This window comes from Myripristis murdjan, chromosome 8 (genome assembly GCF_902150065.1).
Source record: "Myripristis murdjan chromosome 8, fMyrMur1.1, whole genome shotgun sequence".
Taxonomy (NCBI): Eukaryota; Metazoa; Chordata; class Actinopteri; order Holocentriformes; family Holocentridae; genus Myripristis; species Myripristis murdjan.
Genome location: NC_043987.1, coordinates 36,362,484 through 36,385,102, shown reverse-complemented (window position 1 = coordinate 36,385,102; position 22,619 = coordinate 36,362,484). Strand labels below are relative to the sequence as shown.

Genomic DNA, 22,619 nt, shown 5'->3' with positions numbered 1-22,619 from the left:
AGCCAAGTGTTCGAGCATGAAAGGCCTGTTTAAGGTCATGCCACAGCATCTCAATTGGATTTAAGTCTGGACTTTGACCAGGCCACTCCAAAACCTTCATTTTGTTTTTTTAAGCCATTCAGAGGTGGACTTGCTGGTGTGTTTAAAAACTGTATTTTATATTTGGGTTATCTTTGTCTAATATCAGAATTTGTTTGATGATCTGAAACATTTAAGTTTGACAGATATGCAAAAACATAAGAAATCAGGAAGGGGGCAAATACTTTTTCACAGCACTGTCTGTCCCCCTCAGCAACTAAAAACAGTGGTGATATTGATGCTGACATTCATTTTATTGATTATTGTTTATTTTTGCCCCATTCACCTTAACAACAAAAACGAAAATTTCCAAAATTCCCAAACTGAAATTTCCATGGAAATTTTTTAAAAACCTCATTCAAATTCATGACAAAAAAAAAAAAAAGCCGAATTTTCACGGGAATTTTCGGAAAAATTGGAAAAAATGTGACAGCAAAAATCTCGAAAATTCCCATGGTCATTTTCGGAAACTTTCCAGGAAATTTACCAGAAACTTTCCACCCCTTTGCAACACTAGTTTTAATTCACCATAAATTGTTACATTAAAAAACAACAACAACAACCAAAAAGTATAATTGCTTTGGTCTTGTTTTAATCTCACCCTTTTGGAACAAAGGGCAGAGGAGCAGACTGGAAACTGGAGAACTTTCTGTGTTTTGGCTGCATGTTAGTTTTCATTATCAGACACACAAACTCCTGTCATTTTTCATGTAGATCACCTCAGCAATATCTCCTCACAGGTTCAAAGCCTCTGTTACAGTGCAGATCAACAACCAACACCTGAATTCAAATGTTCAGTAGAAAAAATAATTTATTCATTTTCTGTTGAGTAAAATACAGTTTGGAAATATGGGAGATAAAAAAATAACTTTAATGCTGTCAGTAAATATCAGTGAATGGATCAGTTACAATATGCAGATCAAACACCTGCCATTTATAAATATAATAGATGAATTAATTTGAATGCAAATAGAAACCTATTCAATATTTTAAATAAATAAGAAAAAAATAAATAAATAGAAAAATAAACTCTGCCACTTAAATTCTGTCAATTAAAATCAATAAATAGATAAAAACGATGTTCCATCATTCAAAAATAAATATAAATAAACAGACAGGCAGTGTGTTTGTGTGTGTGTATGTGTTCAGGCAGTGTGTGTGTGTGTGTGTGTGTGTGTGTGTGTGTTCAGGCAGTGTGTGTGTGTGTGTGTGTTCAGGTGCTCTGGCTTCAGGAGAAGCAGCTCAGGTGATGCTGCTGCAGGCCGGAGCGCAGAGCCAGCAGCAGATCCCTCCGCAGCAACAGCCAACCACAGCCAGCGCTGCCCTGCCAGAGGACACACCCCCACCCCCATTGGTTAGTGCACTGACTCCACCCATTCATCCATTCACCCATTCATTCATCCATTCACCCATTCATTCATTCATTCATTCATTCATTCACAGCCTAACAAAGCCAGTCCTCACAAAATAAATTCACTCCATCAGTAAAGTTTCCAAATCAATTTCAAGCCACAAAAACTTTGGCAGAACCGCCATGGGTCCTCAGCTGATCACAGTGTTTCCAGGTGTACAGGTGTGTGTACAGGTGTGTGTACAGGTGTACAGGTGTGTGTACAGGTGTGTGTCCAGGTGTGTGTACAGGTGTGTGTCCAGGTGTACAGGTGTGTGTACAGGTGTGTGTCCAGGTGTGTGTACAGTGTGTGTACCTGCTGCTGCAGGACGGAGGTCAGGTTGCTGAAGTAGGAAGACAAAACCTCTGAGCCGTTCACCCTGGACAGCTACACAGAGAGAGAGAGAGAGAGAGAGAGAGAGAGAGAGAGAGAGAGAGAGAGAGAGAGAGACTGATTGGCTGATTGACTGATTGATTGATTGATTGACTGACTGATTGATTGACTGGCTGATTGATTGATTGATTGATTGATTGATTGATTGACTGATTGACTGACTGATTGATTGACTGGCTGATTGCCTGATTGATTGACTGATTGATTGATTGATTGGCTGATTGATTGATTGATTGATTGATTGATTGGCTGATTGATTGATTGATTGATTGATTGATTGATTGGCTGATTGATTGATTGATTGGCTGATTGATTGATTGATTGACTGACTGATTGATTGACTGATTGATTGACTGATTGATTGATTGGTACTCACACAGCTCCCGTCCTCCACCAGGCGGTACAGAAGGTTCTGGAAGTTGTCCAGTTTCTGGGAGTCCCAGGAAACCCCGCCCTCGCCAACAGGAACTTCATTGTCCTCAAACACTTGCCCCGCCCCCTTCAGGGTCTCGTAGACGACCCATAATGTCCGGCGGCACTGCGGGGACCAATCAGAGTGAGATGTGAGTCACGTGTCACGAGGAAAGCTTCATGCTGTCAGTAACAATGTGAGAGCGCTCGAACCTGAGGCCGGCCGGACCCGGCGGGGAGGGCGGAGCTCGGGAAGGAAACCACAGAGTTGTACTGCAGGCAGTGGACTGGCAGCGGCCCCCCCTGCAGGCCACACAGGGAACAGCAGACAGAGGAACGTTTGTCATCAAGATGGCTGCTTCCCATCACCGAGCTAATGTAGGAAGCTAACGTTAAAAATCCTAATATCATTATTCTTAATAATAATAATAATAATGTTAGCTCTTCAACTCTACTCTGAGAACTCTACTCTGAGAACTCTACTTCAGGAACTCAACTTCAGGAACTCTACTTCAGGAACTCTACTTCAGGAACTCTATTTCAGGAACTCTGCTCTGTGAACTCAACTTAAGGAACTCTACTCTGAGAACTCTACTTCAGGAACTCTGCTCTGTGAACTCAACTTAAGGAACTCTACTCTGAGAACTCTACTCTGAGAACTCTACTTCAGGAACTCTGCTCTGTGAACTCAACTTCAGGAACTCTACTCTGAGAACTCTACTTCAGGAACTCTGCTCTGTGAACTCTACTTCAGGAACTCTGCTCTGTGAACTCAACTTCAGGAACTCTACTCTGAGAACTCTACTTCAGGAACTCTGCTCTGTGAACTCTACTTCAGGAACTCTATTTCAGGAACTCTGCTCTGTGAACTCAACTTAAGGAACTCTACTCTGAGAACTCTACTTCAGGAACTCTGCTCTGTGAACTCAACTTCAGGAACTCTACTCTGAGAACTCTACTTCAGGAACTCTGCTCTGAGAACTCAACTTCAGGAACTCAACTTCAGGAACTCTACTCTGAGAACTCTACTTCAGGAACTTTGCTCTAGGAACTCTACTTCAGGAACTCTGCTCTGAGAACTCAACTTCAGGAACTCAACTTAAGGAACTCTACTCTGAGAACTCTACTTCAGGAACTCTGCTCTGTGAACTCAACTTAAGGAACTCTACTCTAAGAACTCTACTCTGAGAACTCTACTTCAGGAACTCTGCTCTGTGAACTCAACTTCAGGAACTCTACTCTGAGAACTCTACTTCAGGAACTCTGCTCTGTGAACTCTACTTCAGGAACTCTGCTCTGAGAACTCAACTTCAGGAACTCAACTTCAGGAACTCTACTCTGAGAACTCTACTTCAGGAACTTTGCTCTGTGAACTCTACTTCAGGAACTCAACTTCAGGAACTCTACTCTGAGAACTCAACTTCAGGAACTCTACTCTGAGAACTCTACTTCAGGAACTCTACTTCAGGAACTCTACTCTGAGATCTCCAAGTTGGGTCAAAACGTTCCACCGCTGACGTCATCACATCAGACCTACTAGCAGCTGCCCCCAGTGCAAGACTGGTCATCATGGTAACCTTCCCTGGAGAAATAAAGGTCAGAGGTCAGAGGTCAGGGTCCTACCATGTCTCTCAGCAGGTTGTGGGCCTCCTGGACCACGTTGCCTCGGAGCTCGCAGGTTGGCATGGCAACCGCCCTCAGCAGCAGGCTGAGCAGCTGGAGGAGGAGGAGGCTGGAGGCCGATGGAGACATGGCTCAGCTTCTGGGTCTAGTCCTGGGTCTGGATCTGGAACCTCTGGGCCTGTTTCTGGGTCTGGATCTGAAGCCTCTGGGCCTGTTTCTGGGTCTGGATCTGGAGGCTCTGGATCTGGTTCTGGATCCGGTTCTAGATATGGTTCTGCTGGTTCTGGGTCAGGTTCAGATTCTGGGGATTCTGGGTCTGGTCCTGGATCTGGCGCAGGAGGCTCTGGTTCAGGTTGTTGGTGTGGTTCACCTGGTTCTGTGTCGGGTTCAGGTTCTGGATGTGGTTGAAGTTGTGGTTGAGGTTCTGGTTGAGGTTCTGGTTGAGGTTCCTCTGGGTGTTCTGCAGACTGTCTGAGGCGGAGGTTTAAATAAGGCTTCATCCTGGACGCACAGAAAGTGAAACTCTGACATCAAACCCATGTTGGCACCTCAAACCGCAACGGGCCCGGAGTTCCCTTTTCAGCCCCCCCCCCCCCCCCCCCACCCCCACCCCCACCCCCATCATCTAGTCTCTTGCTTTTATTGTGTTGCTGTATTTTATTACTTGAAAAATTAACTATGATTTAGAGTTTTCATGAACTTTGTATGCCCTGTTTTGGAAAAGTGCTGCATAAATAAAGTTCATTATTATGAGCAGCAGTGGTATGAAAACCACCGGCTGTAATAATCCAGCATAATAATCCTCCCTGTGCTGTGGTGCTGCCAGATTACAGCTGGAGCTCAGTGAACACCTCTGGTACTGTGACAACACAAAAACCTTATAGGCATTATAGGCAGCAGATATATATACGTGTGTGTGTGTGTGTGTGTGTGTGTTTCTTGTCAAGATATGTGTGTGACTATATCTATCTATCTATCTATCTATCTATCTATCTATATATATACATAGAGAGAGAGATAGACAGATAGATAGATAGATATTTAAGTTTTACAAAACAGTTTTACGGCCTGTAAAAGTCGTCCTCTGTTGAAAATCTAACTTTGTGTCAGGATTTTCAGTTCCAGGAAACCAAAGAAGAAAACCTGTCATCATTTTTGTTTGTTTGTTTGTTTGTTTGTTTGTTTGTTTGTTTTTGACACTTGTCTTTTTCTGTTTGTCATGTCATCAAATTTCCAAACTGACCAGTGAGGAAGGAAATCCCTTTCCCACCCCCCCACCACACACACACACACACACACTTTCAGTCTCTGTTTCTCTTTCCTGTCCTGACACACACACACACACACACACACACACACACACACACTCTCATGTCTGCAGCTGAGTCTACTTCCGCTCTCTCTCCATTCACTGTTTACCTCGCTCAGCCATCTCTCTCTCTCTCTCTCTCTCTCTCTCTCTCTCTCTCTCTCTCTCTCTCTCTCTCTCTCTCTCTCTCTCAGTTTCTGGAGAGCTGGACTCTGAGGGGCCCCTGAGGGTCTCGGCGTCGCCCTGTGTCGCCTGCGGGGGTCCCTGAGGGTCTTCCAGAGGGTCGCGGCTGCTGACAGAAACAGAAAGTCACCCGTTCATCTGCTCTGTCACTTCACTCATTCATACGTGGTTTCCCCAGATTTTTTTTTTTTTTTTTTTTTTTTTTCATTTTCCAGTTTTCTAGTCCAACAAATTCACATTACAGACCAACGCTGGACACGACGCTCAGGGTTAAAGAGCCAGACGCTGCAATCAGTCAAACTTCATTCATGGACATGTCAGATTCTCTCCATGGACGTGCACGTGCCTGACCACAGCCGAGCGCACACAACAGACACAAACAGCAGAACAAAAGATTCACTTACAGAACAAAACAGAAATGGGAAAAAGAGGAAAGTAAGACTCATGAGAGCTAAGAGGCGGAATATTTCCAAACGAATACCAGACAGATAAATCAGTGATGAATAAAACCTGATGAACCTCGTTAGTCCAACCATTTTAAACTGTGAACTGTAAAGATGAAGACAGCAGCTGGAGGTATGGACGGGGCAGAGGAGGAGAGCCAGGAGGACGGCTGCTTCACCCCACACAGCTCAACGCAGAACGCAGAACGTAGAACGCAGAACGCAGAACTTAGAACGAACTTAGCAGACTTTGTCACTGTACAATGTACAATGAAATTCCTACATTCCTACATGTATGTGGATATGATGATATGTAAATATGTAAATATGTAGATATGTAGATGCGTAGATATGTAAATATGTAGATATGTACAGTACAGGCCAAAAGTTTGGACACACCTTCTCATTCAATGCGTTTTCTTTATTTTCATGACTATTTACATTGTAGATTTTTAACTGAAGGAATCAAAACTATGAATGAACACATGTGGAGTTATGTACTTAACAAAAAAAGGGGAAATAACTGAAAACATGTTTTATATTCTAGTTTCTTCAAAATAGCCACCCTTTGCTCTGATTACTGCTTTGCACACTCTTGGCATTCTCTCCATGAGCTTCAAGAGGTAGTCACCTGAAATGGTTTTCACTTCACAGGTGTGTCTTATCAGGGTTAATTAGTGGAATTTCTTGCTTTATCAATGGGGTTGGGACCATCAGTTGTGTTGTGCAGAAGTCAGGTTACTACACAGCCGACAGCCCTATTGGACAACTGTTAAAATTCATATTATGGCAAGAACCAATCAGCTAACTGTAGTTCTGAATTACCATGGTTGGTATTTAAAATATCTGCAATCACATTTGATGATACCAATAACCTCATGTCTTTAATATTCTGCAATGGCACTTTACATTATAATGCTAATAGGTTTACAGTATTCTACATTGGCACTTTAAGTATACAATAATAATTTCTACTACCTAACTGGCATCTTTTACACTGCACTTTACATTAGGAATGGTTAGGTTGTTTATTTATGTTTGTATGGCCTGCCTGTAGTGTTTATGTTGTGTATATTGGTATGTGATAGGTGCAGGTCTGTTGGTTTTAATGTTTGTTTTACTGTGTTAATCGCTTTAATGTTTGTTTTACTGTGTTGATTATTTTAATGTTTGTTTTACTGTGTTGATTGTTTTAATGTTATTTGTAAGGACTACGGATGGAAATTAGCTTTCTTGCTAAATCTGGTGCACTCATCTTTTTATTCCTTGAATAGCTAATGAAAGTGCACACTGTCCTTTATAAATTGAATAAAATAAAATAAAAATAACTAAAGAAAAACAAGTGGCCATCATTACTTTAAGAAATGAAGGTCAGTCAGTCCGGAAAATTGCAAAAACTTGAAATGTGTCCCCAAGTGGAGTCGCAAAAACCATCAAGCGCTACAACGAAACTGGCACACATGAGGACCGACCCAGGAAAGGAAGACCAAGAGTCACCTCTGCTTCTGAGGACAAGTTCATCCGAGTCACCAGCCTCAGAAATCGCAAGTTAACAGCAGCTCAGATTAGAGAGCAGATAAATGCCACACAGAGTTCTAGCAGCAGACCCATCTCTAGAACAACTGTTAAGAGGAGACTGAGCCAATCAGGCCTTCATGGTCAAATAGCTGCTAGGAAACCACTGCTAAGGAGAGGCAACAAGCAGAAGAGATTTGTTTGGGCCAAGAAACACAAGGAATGGACATTAGACCAGTGGAAATCTGTGCTTTGGTCTGATGAGTCCAAATTTGAGATCTTTGGTTCCAACCGCCGTGTCTTTGTGAGACGCAGAAAAGGTGAACGGATGGATTCCACATGCCTGGTTCCCACTGTGAAGCATGGAGGAGGAGGTGTGATGGTGTGGGGGTGTTTTGCTGGTGACAGTGTTGGGGATTTATTCAAAATTGAAGGCACACTGAACCAGCATGGCTACCACAGCATCCTGCAGCGACATGCCATCCCATCCGGTTTGCGTTTAGTTGGACCATCATTTATTTTTCAACAGGACAATGAGCCCAAACACACCTCCAGGCTGTGTAAGGGCTATTTGACCAAGAAGGAGAGTGATGGAGTGCTGCGGCAGATGACCTGGCCTCCACAGTCACCGGACCTGAACCCAATCCAGATGGTTTGGGGTGAGCTGGACCGCAGAGTGAAGGCAAAGGGGCCAACAAGTGCTAAACACCTCTGGGAACTCCTTCAAGACTGTTGGAAAACCATTTCAGGTGACTACCTCTTGAAGCTCATGGAGAGAATGCCAAGAGTGTGCAAAGCAGTAATCAGAGCAAAGGGTGGCTATTTTGAAGAAACTAGAATATAAAACATAAGATAAGATAAGATATTCCTTTATTAGTCCCACGGTGGGGAAATTTCACGCATCACAGCAACAAAGTGGATAGCAGATACGAAGCACAATTTACACAATAAACAGTATATACAGATAACACTACCAAAGAGCAATATAAACACTGTAAACAAGGAATGAGCAATATAAACACTGTAAACAAGCAATATAAACACTGTAAACAAGGAATGAGCAATATAAACACTGTAAACAAGCAATATAAACACTGTAAACAAGGAATGAGCAATATAAACACTGTAAACAAGCAATATAAACACTGTAAACAAGGAATGAGCAATATAAACACTGTAAACAAGGAATGAGCAATATAAACACTGTAAACAAGGAATGAGAAAAATACTCTGTGAACAATTTAAACCACAGAAGAAAAAAACCCAAAACCTGGGGAACAACACACTCCGGAGGTTCAGGGTTACTGTGAACCCATGAGACCAAGTGGCAGAACCGGACTCCCGGATGTTTTCAGTTATTTCACCTTTTTTTGTTAAGTACATAACTCCACATGTGTTCATTCATAGTTTTGATGCCTTCAGTGAGAATCTACAATGTAAATAGTCATGAAAATAAAGAAAAAACATTGAATGAGAAGGTGTGTCCAAACTTTTGGCCTGTACTGTATGTATATATGCATGTGTGTGTGTGTCTGTGTGTGTGTGTGTGTGTGTGTGTGTGTGTGTGTGTGTGCTCTTTATTCACTCATTTAGTTTCTGTGTTTTTAAAGTCAGACAGAAACAGGACGAGTGTGTGTTTACTGAGACGGTGCTTCACTCTGTCTGTCTCTCTGCCTGTCTGTCTGTCTCTCTGTCTGTCTCGCTTTCGTCAGTGATGATCCCTCGTCCTCCCCCCTATCCTCCCCCCCTCGCTCCTCCTCTTCCTCCTGCCTCCCCCTCCTCCTCCTCCTCCTCCTCGTCTTCCTCCCGCCTGCTTCCTCGCTCCTCTTCTCCTCGAATCTGCTTGCCTGCTCGCCTGGAACACCTGGGTAAGTGGACACACACACACACACACACACACACACACACACACACCTGCTTGGTTCAGCCCCCGCCCTCTGAAAGCTGCTCAGCCAATCAGAGCGCAGCCTCACAACACCTCTGTCCCCTCTGTCAGATCTGGAGATCCCGGCCCCGCCCCCTCCCCCGCTGTTCCCCTGTGATGTCACTTTTGATGACATCACACCACCCCTCCCTCCTCCGGTCGACTACGACACCGACGCCCCCGCAGAGTACCTGGACAAAGGTAATAATACTTCTACTAGCACTACTACTAGTACCATTATTACTGCTGCTGCTGCTACTACTACTACTACTACTATTACTGCAACTGCTGCTACTAGTACTGCTACTACCACCACTACTACTACTACTACTGTTGCTGGTACTACTACTACTACTACTGCTTGTGCCACTACTATTTGCACCACTCTACAACCAGTACTACTATGTGTACAAAGTGTGTACTTGCAGTATTAGTGTTGGTGCTACAGCTTCTTCTAAAACTGTCAACACTTTTCACAGGATTGTAGTTCTACTGCAGTATCAGTGATACTGTTTGAATTCTGACTGTAGTACCCCGTCTGTCCTCATGGTGGTGCTGCAGCCAGAGCAGATACTTTAAGAACTATGTTGACATACTACTGATACGAATACTACAATTTGTACTTCAATTACAGCTAATAATAATTGTAATAATAATAATAATAACAACAACAAAAAATCAATTTAAAAACAATAATAATTAATATAATAATCAATTCCATTCAGTCGCTGGTGATTCAGTTAAAAATGATTTCTTTCAAAATTCAGTTCAGTTTGAGCTTGTAAAACACACTTTACATCCAAAAAACTTTATTAACAGAGAAATACTACTACTACTACTACTACTAGTAGTACTACTACTACTAATAATAATAATGTATGGCACAAATGGAATATACACTACTCACAAAAAGTTAGGGATATTTGGCTTGTGGGTGAAATTTATGGAAAATATAAAAAGTTCACGCTACAGTGATATTATATCATGAAAGTAGGGCATTTAAGTAGAAGCATGCACTGGTGATTTCCTCATCTCAAACAATTTCTTGAAACAAAAGCCAACAACAGTGGTGGATATACCACAACAAAAAATGTCAGTGTCAATAACTTGTCATGTGCCCTTGAGCATCAATTACAGCTTGACAGCGACGTCTCCTGCTGTTCACAAGTCGACTTATTGTCTGCTGAGGCATGGCATCCCACTCTTCTTGAAGGGCGGCCCTCAGGACATTGAGGTTCTGGGGTACAGAGCTCCAAGCCTCTACACGGCGACTCAGCTGATCCCATAGGTTTTCTATGGGATTCAGGTCTGGAGAAAGTGCAGGCCACTCCATTTGAGGTACCCCAGTCTCCAGCAGCCGTTCCCTAATGATACGACCTCGATGAGCTGGAGCATCAAACACCTGATGTGAATTTTGCCATTAAACTCCTTGTTAGAGAACAGCAACTTGTGCAAAAAGTACTGAAACACTGAACAGTTGGACATGTGCATTCAAAAGTTTACAGAAGGTCACATTAAGTTCACCTGTAAAGGTTATAATGCATTTTAGGTTCAACCTGAAATTTCACCCGAAAGCCGAATATCCCTAACTTTTTGTGAGTAGTGTAAATAGTTTAGAGGCAGTTACATAATCTCCTGTCCAGGCACATCACCATGGTAACCATAACCCTCTGTGCAACGGCGTCTTGGGGACTTCCCCTTGCTCGTCGCCGTGGTGCAGCACTCCTGGGAAAGTGCGCCCTCCGGTGGATCGTGTCTGCACTGCAGGACTGAGCCTCTGGTGCTGCGGTTTGTGTGCTGTCTGTTGTAACTGCAGTGCTCCTGTCTGTCCTAGTGGTGGCGATGTACAGCTACGAGGCCACCAAGCCGGAGGACCTGTCCTTCAGCGAGGGCGACCTCATCTACCTGACCTGTCGCCATGACAACGGCTGGTGGGAGGGCGTCCTCAACGGCAAGCGAGGCTTCTTCCCGGAGAACTACGTCCAGTCCAGCGGCTAGGCGGCCTGGAGAGCCACGCCCCCCTCGCTGGATTAAATCAAGCCACGCCCCCGTAATGACATAATGTAATGAGATAATTATGTCTTGAATTGAGAAAAACAGGGCAGATTGTTTTTTTAATTTCTGAAGTGAATGCATGAGGCTTCTGTAGAGCACTGATCACACGCCAAGAACCACGTCGTTTCTGTTCAACTTGTTTTAACCCGGGACAGAGGCTGCGTCCGGGCCGCTGCGGGGGGACAGAAACATTATGGAGCCAGGAGAGGTGGGGGGATATTCTGAGGGGTAGAATCAGAATTTCTGAGATTAAAGTTGTAAATTCATCAGAAAAAAAACTCAAATTCATGAGAAAAAACTCCTCTCTGTGCGTGGCTCCACCTGTGCTGCCACCTGCTGGCCGTGTCTCAGGCCTGCAGCTGATCCCCTCAGCAGATCCTACAGGAACAAGGAGATCCTGCTGATCTGAGCCCAGAATCAGCAGATTGTTTTCTTCTGAATCGGCCCAAGTCACAGCAACGTCTCTTCAGAGTCCAGATGCTGAGGAGGAGGTTGGGGTTCTGGACTCAGACCAGCAGGATTTCCTTCAGACTGGATCCAACAGGAGGAGGACGAACTGGTTCTCATGTTTTTTTCCTCATAAGTTTACAACTCTACAATCTCAGAATTTTGTTTATTTTCCCACATAAATTTGTGAATTCTTTCTCAAAAATTTGCCACTTAAATCTTGGAAATCCTGGATTTTTTCCTCTGAATATCGCAGGTCCATAATTTTTCCTACCTACAACGGCCCTAATATGCCGCTATCCCATTAGTAGTTTTTGTTTCTTTTAATCATGATCTACCCATAAAATAAAGGCATTTTAACTTTTCTATGAGTGGCTTGGTATCTACTAAGTTTTTTGAGTAGTTTTTGTTTGTTTGTTTGTTTGTACCTTGTTTAAACAGAAACAGACTCGGACAGTAAATGACGTGGTGACATGGAGATTTGTTGCAGTTCAGGTGGTGAAACTGAAACCCTCTGAACAAGATTACTTTTAGCTCTTTTCACAAATTTATCACAAATCCTGACTTTGGCCTCTTTATAAGAGAAACTGGGCTAAGAAATATGAACGATGATAAAATAATGGTAACCGTGAGCGACGGTCTCAACTGAACTGTGAGATCTGCTGCTCAGGCCGGAGATCTACAGCCACGTTTCCACAAAGTGAGGCTTCACAACCAATTAACTTAAATAATCATAATGACTCTCATTACTTCGCTGGACAATGTAACTATGATTATTAATCTGTATGATCTAAGGAATAAAATCATTTCACTGCACTGGCATCTTAAATGTCTTGACCATTATTTTGTGGTTATCTTCTTGAAATTTAATTGAAAATACAGTATATATTCAGAATATCAAATAATAATGCATATAATAACATGTATTATTATTGTTGTTATTAATTAATAAAGATGATGCAACAAATAGATCCAACCGAGCAATTTGATTGGACAGGAGCTGCTCCCTGAGTGCTGATGTTTTCCTGGCGTCTCTCTGCTTTAACAATAAAAACCCTGGAGGCAAACAGTAAGAATTAGTTGTTAGAGGAGTGTTTCTGCCGCAGGGTGGATGGCGGCGGCGCTGCCTCCAAGGCTGTGGGCGGGGCTAAGCCGAGGCTACGACGCCACAAAACAGTGAGTGACAGCAGGATATACATATATATCCTGCTGTCATATTTGTATGTATATATATATATACACTACTCACAAAAAGTTAGGGATATTTGGCTTTCGGGTGAAATTTACGGAAAATGTAAAACGTTCACGCTACAGTGATATTATATCATGAAAGTAGGGCATTTAAGTAGAAGCATACACTGGTGATTTCCTCATCTCAAACAATTTATTGAAACAAAAGCCAACAACAGTGGTGGGTATACCACAACAAAAAATGTCAATGTCTCAATAACTTGTCATGTGCCCTTGAGCATCAATTACAGCTTGACAACGACGTCTCATGCTGTTCACAAGTCGACTTATTGTCTGCTGAGGCATGGCATCCCACTCTTCTTGAAGGACGGCCCTCAGGACATTGAGGTTCTGGGGTACAGCGCTCCGAGCCTCTACACAGCGACTCAGCTGATCCCATAGGTTTTCTATGGGATGCAGGTCTGGACAAAGTGCAGGCCACTCCATCTGAGGTACCCCAGTCTCCAGCAGCTGTTCCCTAATGATACGACCTCGATGAGCTGGAGCATTGACGTCCATGAAGATGAAATTAGGCCTGTGTTGTTCATGCAGGGGCACAATGACTGGATTAATGATGTTATTCAGGTAGTATGGGCTTGTCACTGTACCATTCACAAAGTGTAGGGCAGTTCTGTACTGACTAGACACACCTGCCCACACAGTAACACCACCACCACCAAAGGCTCGTCTGGTGACAACAGGGGCTGATGCATAGGGCTCTCCTTGACGTCTCCAACATCGTTGGCGGCCATCATTTCTGCTCAACATGAATCGGCTTTCATCAGAGAACAGCACTGAGGCCCACTGGTCCCTCGTCCAGCGTAAATGCTCCCTGGCCCATGCAAGACGATGACACCTGTGCCTGGTGGTGTGGTCAGGTACCCTTGCAGGTCGTCTAGCACGCAGACCATGCTGATGTAAACGGTTTCGAATGGTCTGACGTGACACTTGGGTGCCTCTCACCTCCCTTAAACATGCCTGGAGTTGAGTGGCATTCATCATCCGGTTCCGCAGGGCACTGTTCACAATGAAGCGGTCATCAGTGTGGGATGTGGCCAAAGGATGTCCACTTCTATGCCTTTCTGTGACTCTTCCAGTCTCTCTGTATCTCTGTTGCAACCTGCTGATGACACTCTGTGACACTCTAAGCTCAGTGGCCACTTCCGTCTGAGAACATCCTGTTTGAAGCATCGCATGGCGAGGTGCTGCTCATCAATTGTTAGGTGTCGTCTTGGTCTCATGATGTCAAAATGTGAACAGCATAATGAGGAGGACTGTTTAAATACCAATTCTAATTGAACCAGGAAATTTATTGGTCGATTCATGGATCAAACACCTGTTGTGAATTTTGCCGTTAAACTCCTTGTTAGAGAACAGCAACTTGTGCAAAAAGTACTGAAACACTGAACAGTTGGACATGTGCATTCAAAAGTTTACAGAAGGTCACATTAAGTTCACCTGTAAAGGTTAGAATGCATTTTAGGTTCATCCTGAAATTTCAGCTGAAAGCCAAATATCCCTAACTTTTTGTGAGTAGTGTATGTAAGATAAGATATGCCTTTATTTGTCCCACAGTGGGGAAATTCAGTGTTGACAGCAGCAGTCCACACACACACACACACACACACAGTGCACATAAGTGGACTGTACTAAAAACACACAGAGCTGGTAACTCTGCATGGACGGGTAAACTCACTGCACCCTCTGAGCTCTGAGGCCAGGGGTGGGCAGGTGAACGGTGCTGATTTAAAAATTAAAATTTCAAAGCATTTAATCCATCAAATAAGTTCACAAACTGTATCATCAGAGGGCTAAAAATGATTTCATAAAGTATTTATTTTAAGGGTGCTGAGATTAAATGTACTCTTATAAACAGTCTCATATCACCCTTGATTGTAACTGAGATTTCTAATCTAAATTAATTCATAAATCATTGTGCAAGTTTATTTATTTTACATAAATGGTTAACTAACCATATCAATGAATAAAGTGATGCTTCAAAACACATTGCATATATGGTGTATTATTTTGAAAAAAGTATTGATAAAAACAACAAAACAAACAGTTGAACGGCTGAATGTTCTGCAGACATAATCAATGGGATGGATTATTCAACTCAACTCAACTCAGCTTTATTTATATAGCACTTTAAAAACCACCACAGCTGAAACAAAGTGCTGTACCTGAATTATAATAAAACAACAAAACAGTAAGAACAGTAGAAAGAATAAAAAACAATCAAACAAATTAAAACAAAGCAATAAAACAGTAGAAAGAATAAAAACAAATTAAAACAGAGCAATGTCTGATGCTGGAATTTTAAGTCAATGTGCATAAATGATCATAAAACAACAAAACAGTAAAAGCAATAATAATAAAAAGAATATAGACAATAAAACAAATTAGCTGATCATTAAAAAAATCAAATCAGAACAGTAAGAAAACATCAAAACTCTACCCCCCTTTTTATTTCCCCTCAGTAACATTAAGATCCCCTGAGCATTCCAACAGATGGATGTTTTGGAAAGAATCCTGAGTAAAAGCTGTAAATTACATGATATTTTGACAAGTGTAAGTAATATCACATCTCATATTTACATTAAAGCTAGTTTAAACACAAATGATGATACTTTAACGCTGTAATTAAAAGATTAAAATGAACTTCCTCCTCTGACCCACGGCCGGCCATGCCTGCTGAAAAAGGGGCGTGGCTCCACTGCAGTTCACCTCAGATGATGTGGAGCACTGTGATTGGCTTATACGCATCCAATCCAATAAGTGTCTGCATTTGGGTGGAGACAGTATAACAGTAATCATAGATCAATCAATCACCACCTGCTGTGATCAATGATCAGCCTGCTGAGGCAGGAGAGGAGCTTCAATATGGAGGAACCTTTAACTTGAACTTTGAATATGTGGACATGGTGCAGCCGCCTGGCTCTGACAATCAAAACAGACCAAATATCCAGAATTACAAACACAGCCTGTCAAATGACTGGGAAAGAGCAGAGACGACTGGGACGTATAGAATGTAAACTGCAGCAGAGACAAACAGCTGAACCAACTGGGTCTGATCCTGTTCATCCCCTCTGCAACAAATCCATCAAACGGCCCTCGGGAGGCGCTACAGAGCCGCTGCAGCAACCAAGAACATTTACACAAAGTCTCTCATGGCAAATCCAAGAACTGTGCTAAACTGGTAACCAGCATCACACTGGAACCAGGTCCCTTACTGCTGTCTGCACCCTGCAGGCTGGGCTCTTATTGTGAAATACTGTCATGTGTTTTAACGTGTGAAGCTGAAGGCAACTTTCCCCACTTGTGAACAATAAAGATGATCTAATCCTAAAATGAAAAGGTCATCTACATCTTCCTTCCAAGGTGAAACAGTTCATGTAAAAACAACAAAAACACCATGAAGTGATAAATTCTCTGTGTGACGGTAGTTTAAGAGAGACAGGCTGTGTCGTGATGTTCAGCGGCGATTGTGCAACTTCAGATGAGCTGAAAGGAACTCGTCCAACTCACATAAGATGGTGATCATGTGTGAACTGGCATCTGGTCCTTTGTTTATCACCATGTCGATCAGTTTTGTTGCTTTATCAGGTCTCAGGGTTATATCTTTTACTGCCTCCTCTTCTCTGGAGTTTATTACCTTCAGGTCCCCAAGTTGTAGCAGCAGAGAGTCCAGATTAGGTTCAGACACTCGGTCAATGAACTTGGTTCGAACAGCACGCAGCCTCTCATCAGCAGGCATAGTGGCTGAAATTCAATGAGCAGATACAACAATAGAGACATTGACTGTGTTTACATGGTCTTTAGTGTCCCGGTTTTGATCGGGTTTTTTAAGTATCCTGTTTTTGTGTTTGTGCATGTAAACACCACATCCTGAATTCAGACACCGGGTTATGACCTTATCCCGGTTTCAAGAAACCCGGTTTTGCTACCTGGAGTACTCCGATAGAAGCCGGGATACTGGAGCATGTTTACGCCTTATCCTGGTTTCTGATGGCTGCCCATCGTGTGCGCAGGCGCCAGAGTGACGCACCAGATAAACAAGCAACATGGCGGCAACGAGAGCTTCCCATTTTTGGAGCGACGACGAGAAGAGACTGAAAGCCGAGCTGAGTCGAGTCGGGTAGAGCTGAGTAGGTGCTGGTGGAAAAGCACCATACGTGTTTAGATGGCAGAAGACACATAAATGCCGACCTGTTGCGGACGAAGCTACGTGACGCTGGTTTTCCACCTCGCACCGCTGAACAAGTCAGGTCACGGTGGAAAATACTGAAGAAGCACTACTGAGGATTTACAAATGCTAAGCCCGCTAGAAGCCACAGAGGTCTCATTTTTGTCTTACTTCTAAATATAATAAATATATCACACTTCCCGCTCAATCTGTTGTAAATAAAAGACGTAAGACACGCCTGCGCAGAGAGGATGCAGTGATCAGAAAACGGGTTACTGGTATTTATCATGTATACAGGGATATGAATAACCAGGTTTCTCTGTGTTTCATGTAAACATCATATCCCGAATACGCTCAAAGCTGGGAGACTAAAGACCATGTAAACACAGTCATTGAGGAAGAGATGAGAGGAGGCCCAGTATGGAGGCTGGTTATCTTTCCTGTCCTGTTCCACTCTCACAAAATTCCTCACAGTTTTTCAGAATCAACACAGTTATTGTGTGCCGCAAACAAATCACATCAACTGTTGATTTATTTCCATGTTTCCCTCCCTGTAATTTGTGCTCCAGCCTCAGAAAACCCACTAAAAGCAGTGAGGAAGTCTAAATTGGTGACGTTTCCAATAAAATCACAGGAACAAAAGTGAATTTGTCCAAGAGAGGAAATGATCTTACCGGCTGCTGCGTGTGATGCTGAAGTGGCTGTGGAGAGGAAACAATGTGAATTTAGATTAAAATAATAACAACAACAACAATACTACTAAAAATGTGTGTTCAGACAATATAAACTAGTTACTAAATGGTGAATTGATAATAGGGTTGAGTGTGCCGCCAGGAAGGAGCTGCAGAAACCACAAGCACCTGGACCAGGAAGCGTGCAGAGCATGAGGATGTTCTGGTCGATGGCCATGAACTGAACAAAGAAGTGGTCTGACAAAGGCAAGCCAGTGACCGTCCGATGTGTTGTGGAGCAGTTTCGAGTAAAAAACAGATTGAGTGTATTGCCTGCTTTGTGTATTAGAGTGGTGGAAGCCTGTTTTAGGTCAAATGAGGACAGAAGTGCAAAGAAGTCCACTGCTTGTAGTTTGTCAGGATGGATATTCATGACCCCATGACAATGAGTGGGGTGCCATCTTCAGGCATGGCTGAGTATCCCTGGTGGGAGATATATGACAACCACAATCAGTTTAGTGGGAGCAGTGACCATGACTGCATGGTATTCAATGGATGACTTATTGCACAGGGGAGAAAGCTTAGTGAATCTTCAGTCTGTACTAGAGAACAACCGATTAATCAGCAGGCCGATAGTATCGGCTCCGAGAGTACTAATTACTAATTAGTTACTATCGACCTCAAGTTAGTATCGGCCAAACGTGACTAAAACGAGCTGAGCACGCGCCGCGGTCACGGAAACAGTGTGGCTCTCTGCAGGGATTGTAGTTATGCTGGTGAAGAGCCTCACTACGTCAGGCTTTTCTCAGGGGGGAGGGAGTGTGACAACCTGCATTACATCACTGGCTGACCACCAGTACACACAGGTTCTCCATTTCAACCGCTGTTTCCACACATGTAAGCCGTATTCTCCCGGATTACTTCAATTCCACTCCGCTGTCATTCATTGTACCAGCAAATCGCAGCGTTGTGCAATCAATAATCAACCATGTTGTCTGTGTCGTTAACCGCGTATAAACAAAAGTCGATTTATATTGAAAGGTAAGGCAGTCTGTGCGCGGCGCCCCCATCAGATGCAGCACTGACCGGGTGGCTGCGCACACCATGCAATGTGCGCGCCCAACCCGTCAGGTGTGCCGCGATCTTATAAGATTAATGTTGGTATCAGGCATATTACTGTGATATGGAAAACATTCCAGATGTCTTCGTTTTTATAAAATTTGAAATTATAATTTCACTCAGAGGTCGCCATTATTGTTGCGTCGCACTGCATTCTGGGTAGTGACGTCAAATGGTTGTCCGCTTATTCCACTGGTCCCGTTTTTGACTTTACTGCAACAAACATGTCATCTGTCCAGCCTTTTCAGTTTGAACCCCAACACAATGTTGGCGAGGGTGACAACACAGAAAACACGACTCAACCCGAGCCTCCAAATGAAGACCACCAAAGACATGATGAGGCGAGAGTGGGGCAAAATCGATGGTGTCTGTGCAACAACTGCATCTCCATGACAACTGAGAGAGTGAGTGTGTTGTTGAGAGCTTCAGTTTTGTCAGCAGCTGTTCAAAGTAAGCATATAGATCCAGCTATCGATGTATGATTAGCCGTATTCCAATAAAAATCATTTCAGATTAGCATCCATCACGGTCACATGCATTACAGCCTACATTATGAGGATATAACAGTAAAACGCACTGACAAGATGCTTACGGGTTTGATCATTGTGGTCGATATCCCGTGCATCACAGCACACAAGGGGCCCTATCTTGCGCCAGAGTCCCTAAACCCGTTATTTGGGGATTTAGCATTGCGTAAGAGGCATTCCCCCGCAAAAGGTGCTATCTTGCGCAACTGCCGTTATCTGTAAAACACTTGCACTACCCGTTACATTATGCATAGGGATGGTTTGGGCGTTATGCCAGTTAAACCAATCAGTGTGCCAGGTGCCATTGCCTTTAAGAGCAGAATGCGCTACCCTAAATCCACAAACCGAAACCCGTGATGGAGAGAGAAAGGTCGCGATTAGTACTATCTCTGCCATTTTCTCAGGCGTTCAACTGAGGCTGAAGCAAGGTGGCTTTTTATTCGGGAGGTGGAGCCGCATGTTCACGTCCACATGTGTCCAAGTGGACGCGCACTGAAGGCACCTGGGCGTGCTCTTGTAAAAGCCCAAATGGATAGCAGGTGGTCCTGAGGACCCGCTATCCGCTTTCCCTAAAGTGTGTGATCAAGTAAGTACACTTTATTAATCCCACAAGGGGAAATTCCAAAATAAAAAATAAAAATAAAAAAAAAAGATAGCAACTGTAGGGAAAGCTCATAAACACGCCCACGGACACACCTCCAGGAGAAAATAACGGAGTCGGCATAATGTATAGCAGGTAGCGTGGGCGCGATATCAGCAGGGCCATAACCAGGATTTTACAAATGCTGAGGACAATATTTGGTGGTCCCGGGCAGCGGGGGTGAGGGTTGTGTGTGGTGTGTGTGGGTGTGTGTGTGTGTGTGTGTGTGTGTGTGTGTGTGTGTGTGTGTGTGTGTGTCCGTCCCTGGGAGTCTGCCTCACTCATTCCCTCAGCCTTTTGTGTCTCTGCTGTTGATGATCTGCTCTTACTTTTTCATTTCCTCTCTCTACATCTTCAATATTTCTGCCTCGGACTCCAATGTTCTACTGGGGGACTTAAACGCTCACGTGGGCAGCGACAGTGACACCTGATTGGGAGGAACAGCCTCCCCGATCTGAACCCAAGTGGTGTTCTGTTATTGGACTTCTGTGCTAGTCACAGTTTGTCCATAACGAACACCATGTTCGAGCATAGGGGTGTCCATAAGTGCACGTGGCACCAGGACACCCTAGGCCGGAGGTCAATGATCGACTTTGCTGTCGTTTCATCTGATCTCCGGCCGTACGTCTTGGACACTCAGGTGAAGAGAGGGGCTGAGCTGTCCACTGATCACCACCTGGTGGTGAGTTGGATCCACTGGCGGAGGGGGAAGCTTGACAGGCCTGGCAGGCCCAAACGTATTGTGAGGGTCTGTTGGGAAAGTCTGGCCGAACCCCCCATTGGGGAGGTCTTCAACTCCCTCCTCTGGGAGAGCTTCTCCCGGCTCCCGAGGGAGGCTGGGGACATTGAGTCCGACTGGACCATGTTCTCGGCCTCCATTGTCGACGCTTCTGTTCGGAGCTGTGGTCGCAAGGTCTCTGGTGCCTGTCGTGGCGGCAATCCCAGAACCTGGTGGTGGACACCAGAAGTAAGGGATGCCGTCAAGCTGAAGGAGTCCTACCGGTCCATGTTGGCCCGTGGGACTCCTAAGGCAGCTGACGGGTACCGGCAAGCCAGGCGTGCCGCGGCTCAGGCAGTGGCAGAGGCAAAAATTCAAAGCTGGGAGGAGTTCGGGGAGGCGATGGAGGAGAACTATCGGTTGGCCTCAAAGAAATTCTGGCAAACGGCCTCAGGAGGGGGAAGCAGTACTCTGCCGACACTGTTTACAATGCAGTGGTGAGCTGTTGACCTTGACTGGGGGATATTGTCGGGCAGTGGAAGGAATACTTTGAGGATCTCCTCAATCCCACCATCACGTCTTCCGTTGAGGAAGCAGAGGCTGAGGACCCAGAGGTGGAATCATCCATCACCCAAGCCGAGGTCACTGGGGTGGTTCATAAGATCTGCCCTGAGTATCTCAAGTCTCTGGATGTTGTGGGGCTGTCTTGGCTGACACGCCTCTGCAGCATCGCGTGGCGGTTGGGGACAGTGCCTCTGGAGCCTCTGGAGACCGGGGTGGTGGTCCCTCTTTTTCAAAAGGGGGACCGGAGAGTGTGTTCCAACTACAGCGGGATCACACTTCTGGAGAGGAGGATTCGGCCAATAGTCGAACCTTGGATCCAGGAGGAACAATGTGGTTTTCATCCCGGCCGTGGAACACTGGACCAGCTCTATGCCCTCTGGAGGGTGCTCGAGGGTTCATGGGAGTTTGCCCAACCAGTCCACATGTGCTTTGTGGATCTGGAGAAGGCATTCGACCGTGTCCCCCATGGTACCCTGTGGGGAGTGCTCCGGGAGTATGGGGTCCAAGGCCCTTTGCTACGGGCTGTTCGGTCCCTGTACGACTGGAGGAGGAGCTTGGTTCGCATTGCCGGCAATAAGTCGGACCTGTTCCTGGTGCATGTTGGATTCTGGCAGGGCTGCCCTTTATCACCGGTTCTGTTCATAATCTTTATGGACAGAATTTCTAGGCGCAGCCGGGGGCCGGAGGGAGTCCTGTTTGGGAGTCACAGGATTTCATCGCTGCTTTTTGCGGATGATGTTGTCCTGTTGGCTCCTTCGAAGCAGGACCTTCAGCAGGCACTGGGGTGGTTCGCAGCCAAGTGTGAAGTAGCTGGGATGAGAATCAGCACCTCCAAGTCTGAGGCCATGGTTCTCGACCGGAAAAGGGTGGCATGCCCTCTCTGGGTTGGAGGAGAAGTCCTGCCTCGAGTGGAGGAGTTCAGGTATCTCAGGGTCTTGTTCACGAGTGAGGGAAGAATGGAGCGTGAGATTGACAGGTGGATCAGTGCAGCCTCCGCAGTGAAGCGTTAATTGTACCGATCCGTCGTGGTGAAGAAGGAGCTGAGCCGAAAGGCGAAGCTCTTGATTTACCAGTCGATCTACATTCCTACCCTCACCTATGGTCATGAGCTTTGGGTAAAGACCAAAAGGACAAGATCGCAGATACAAGCAGCCAAAATGAGTTTCCTTGGCAGGGTGGCCGGGCGCACCCT

The 22,619-nt window shown here is 44.6% G+C and overlaps 2 protein-coding genes across 2 annotated transcripts; one reads left to right on the top strand and one right to left on the bottom strand.

Moving 5' to 3' along the window:
* Window positions 1-1,306: 1,306 nt before the first annotated feature.
* LOC115363566 (interferon alpha-1-like) lies at window positions 1,307-4,025 on the bottom strand. Its single transcript, XM_030057837.1, has 5 exons — window positions 3,897-4,025; window positions 2,487-2,576; window positions 2,239-2,400; window positions 1,785-1,856; window positions 1,307-1,402 (listed from the first exon to the last, which is right to left on the bottom strand). Exons 1-5 carry the CDS (start codon window positions 4,023-4,025, stop codon window positions 1,307-1,309), a joined length of 549 nt encoding a protein of 182 aa, XP_029913697.1.
* Window positions 4,026-5,945: 1,920 nt separating this feature from the next.
* LOC115363736 (ABI gene family member 3-like) lies at window positions 5,946-11,621 on the top strand. The gene is made up of 4 exons (XM_030058005.1): window positions 5,946-6,039; window positions 9,059-9,214; window positions 9,343-9,471; window positions 11,105-11,621. The coding sequence occupies exons 1-4, from the start codon at window positions 5,946-5,948 to the stop codon at window positions 11,266-11,268; spliced, it is 543 nt and encodes a 180-aa protein (XP_029913865.1). The 3' UTR covers window positions 11,269-11,621.
* Window positions 11,622-22,619: the final 10,998 nt, after the last annotated feature.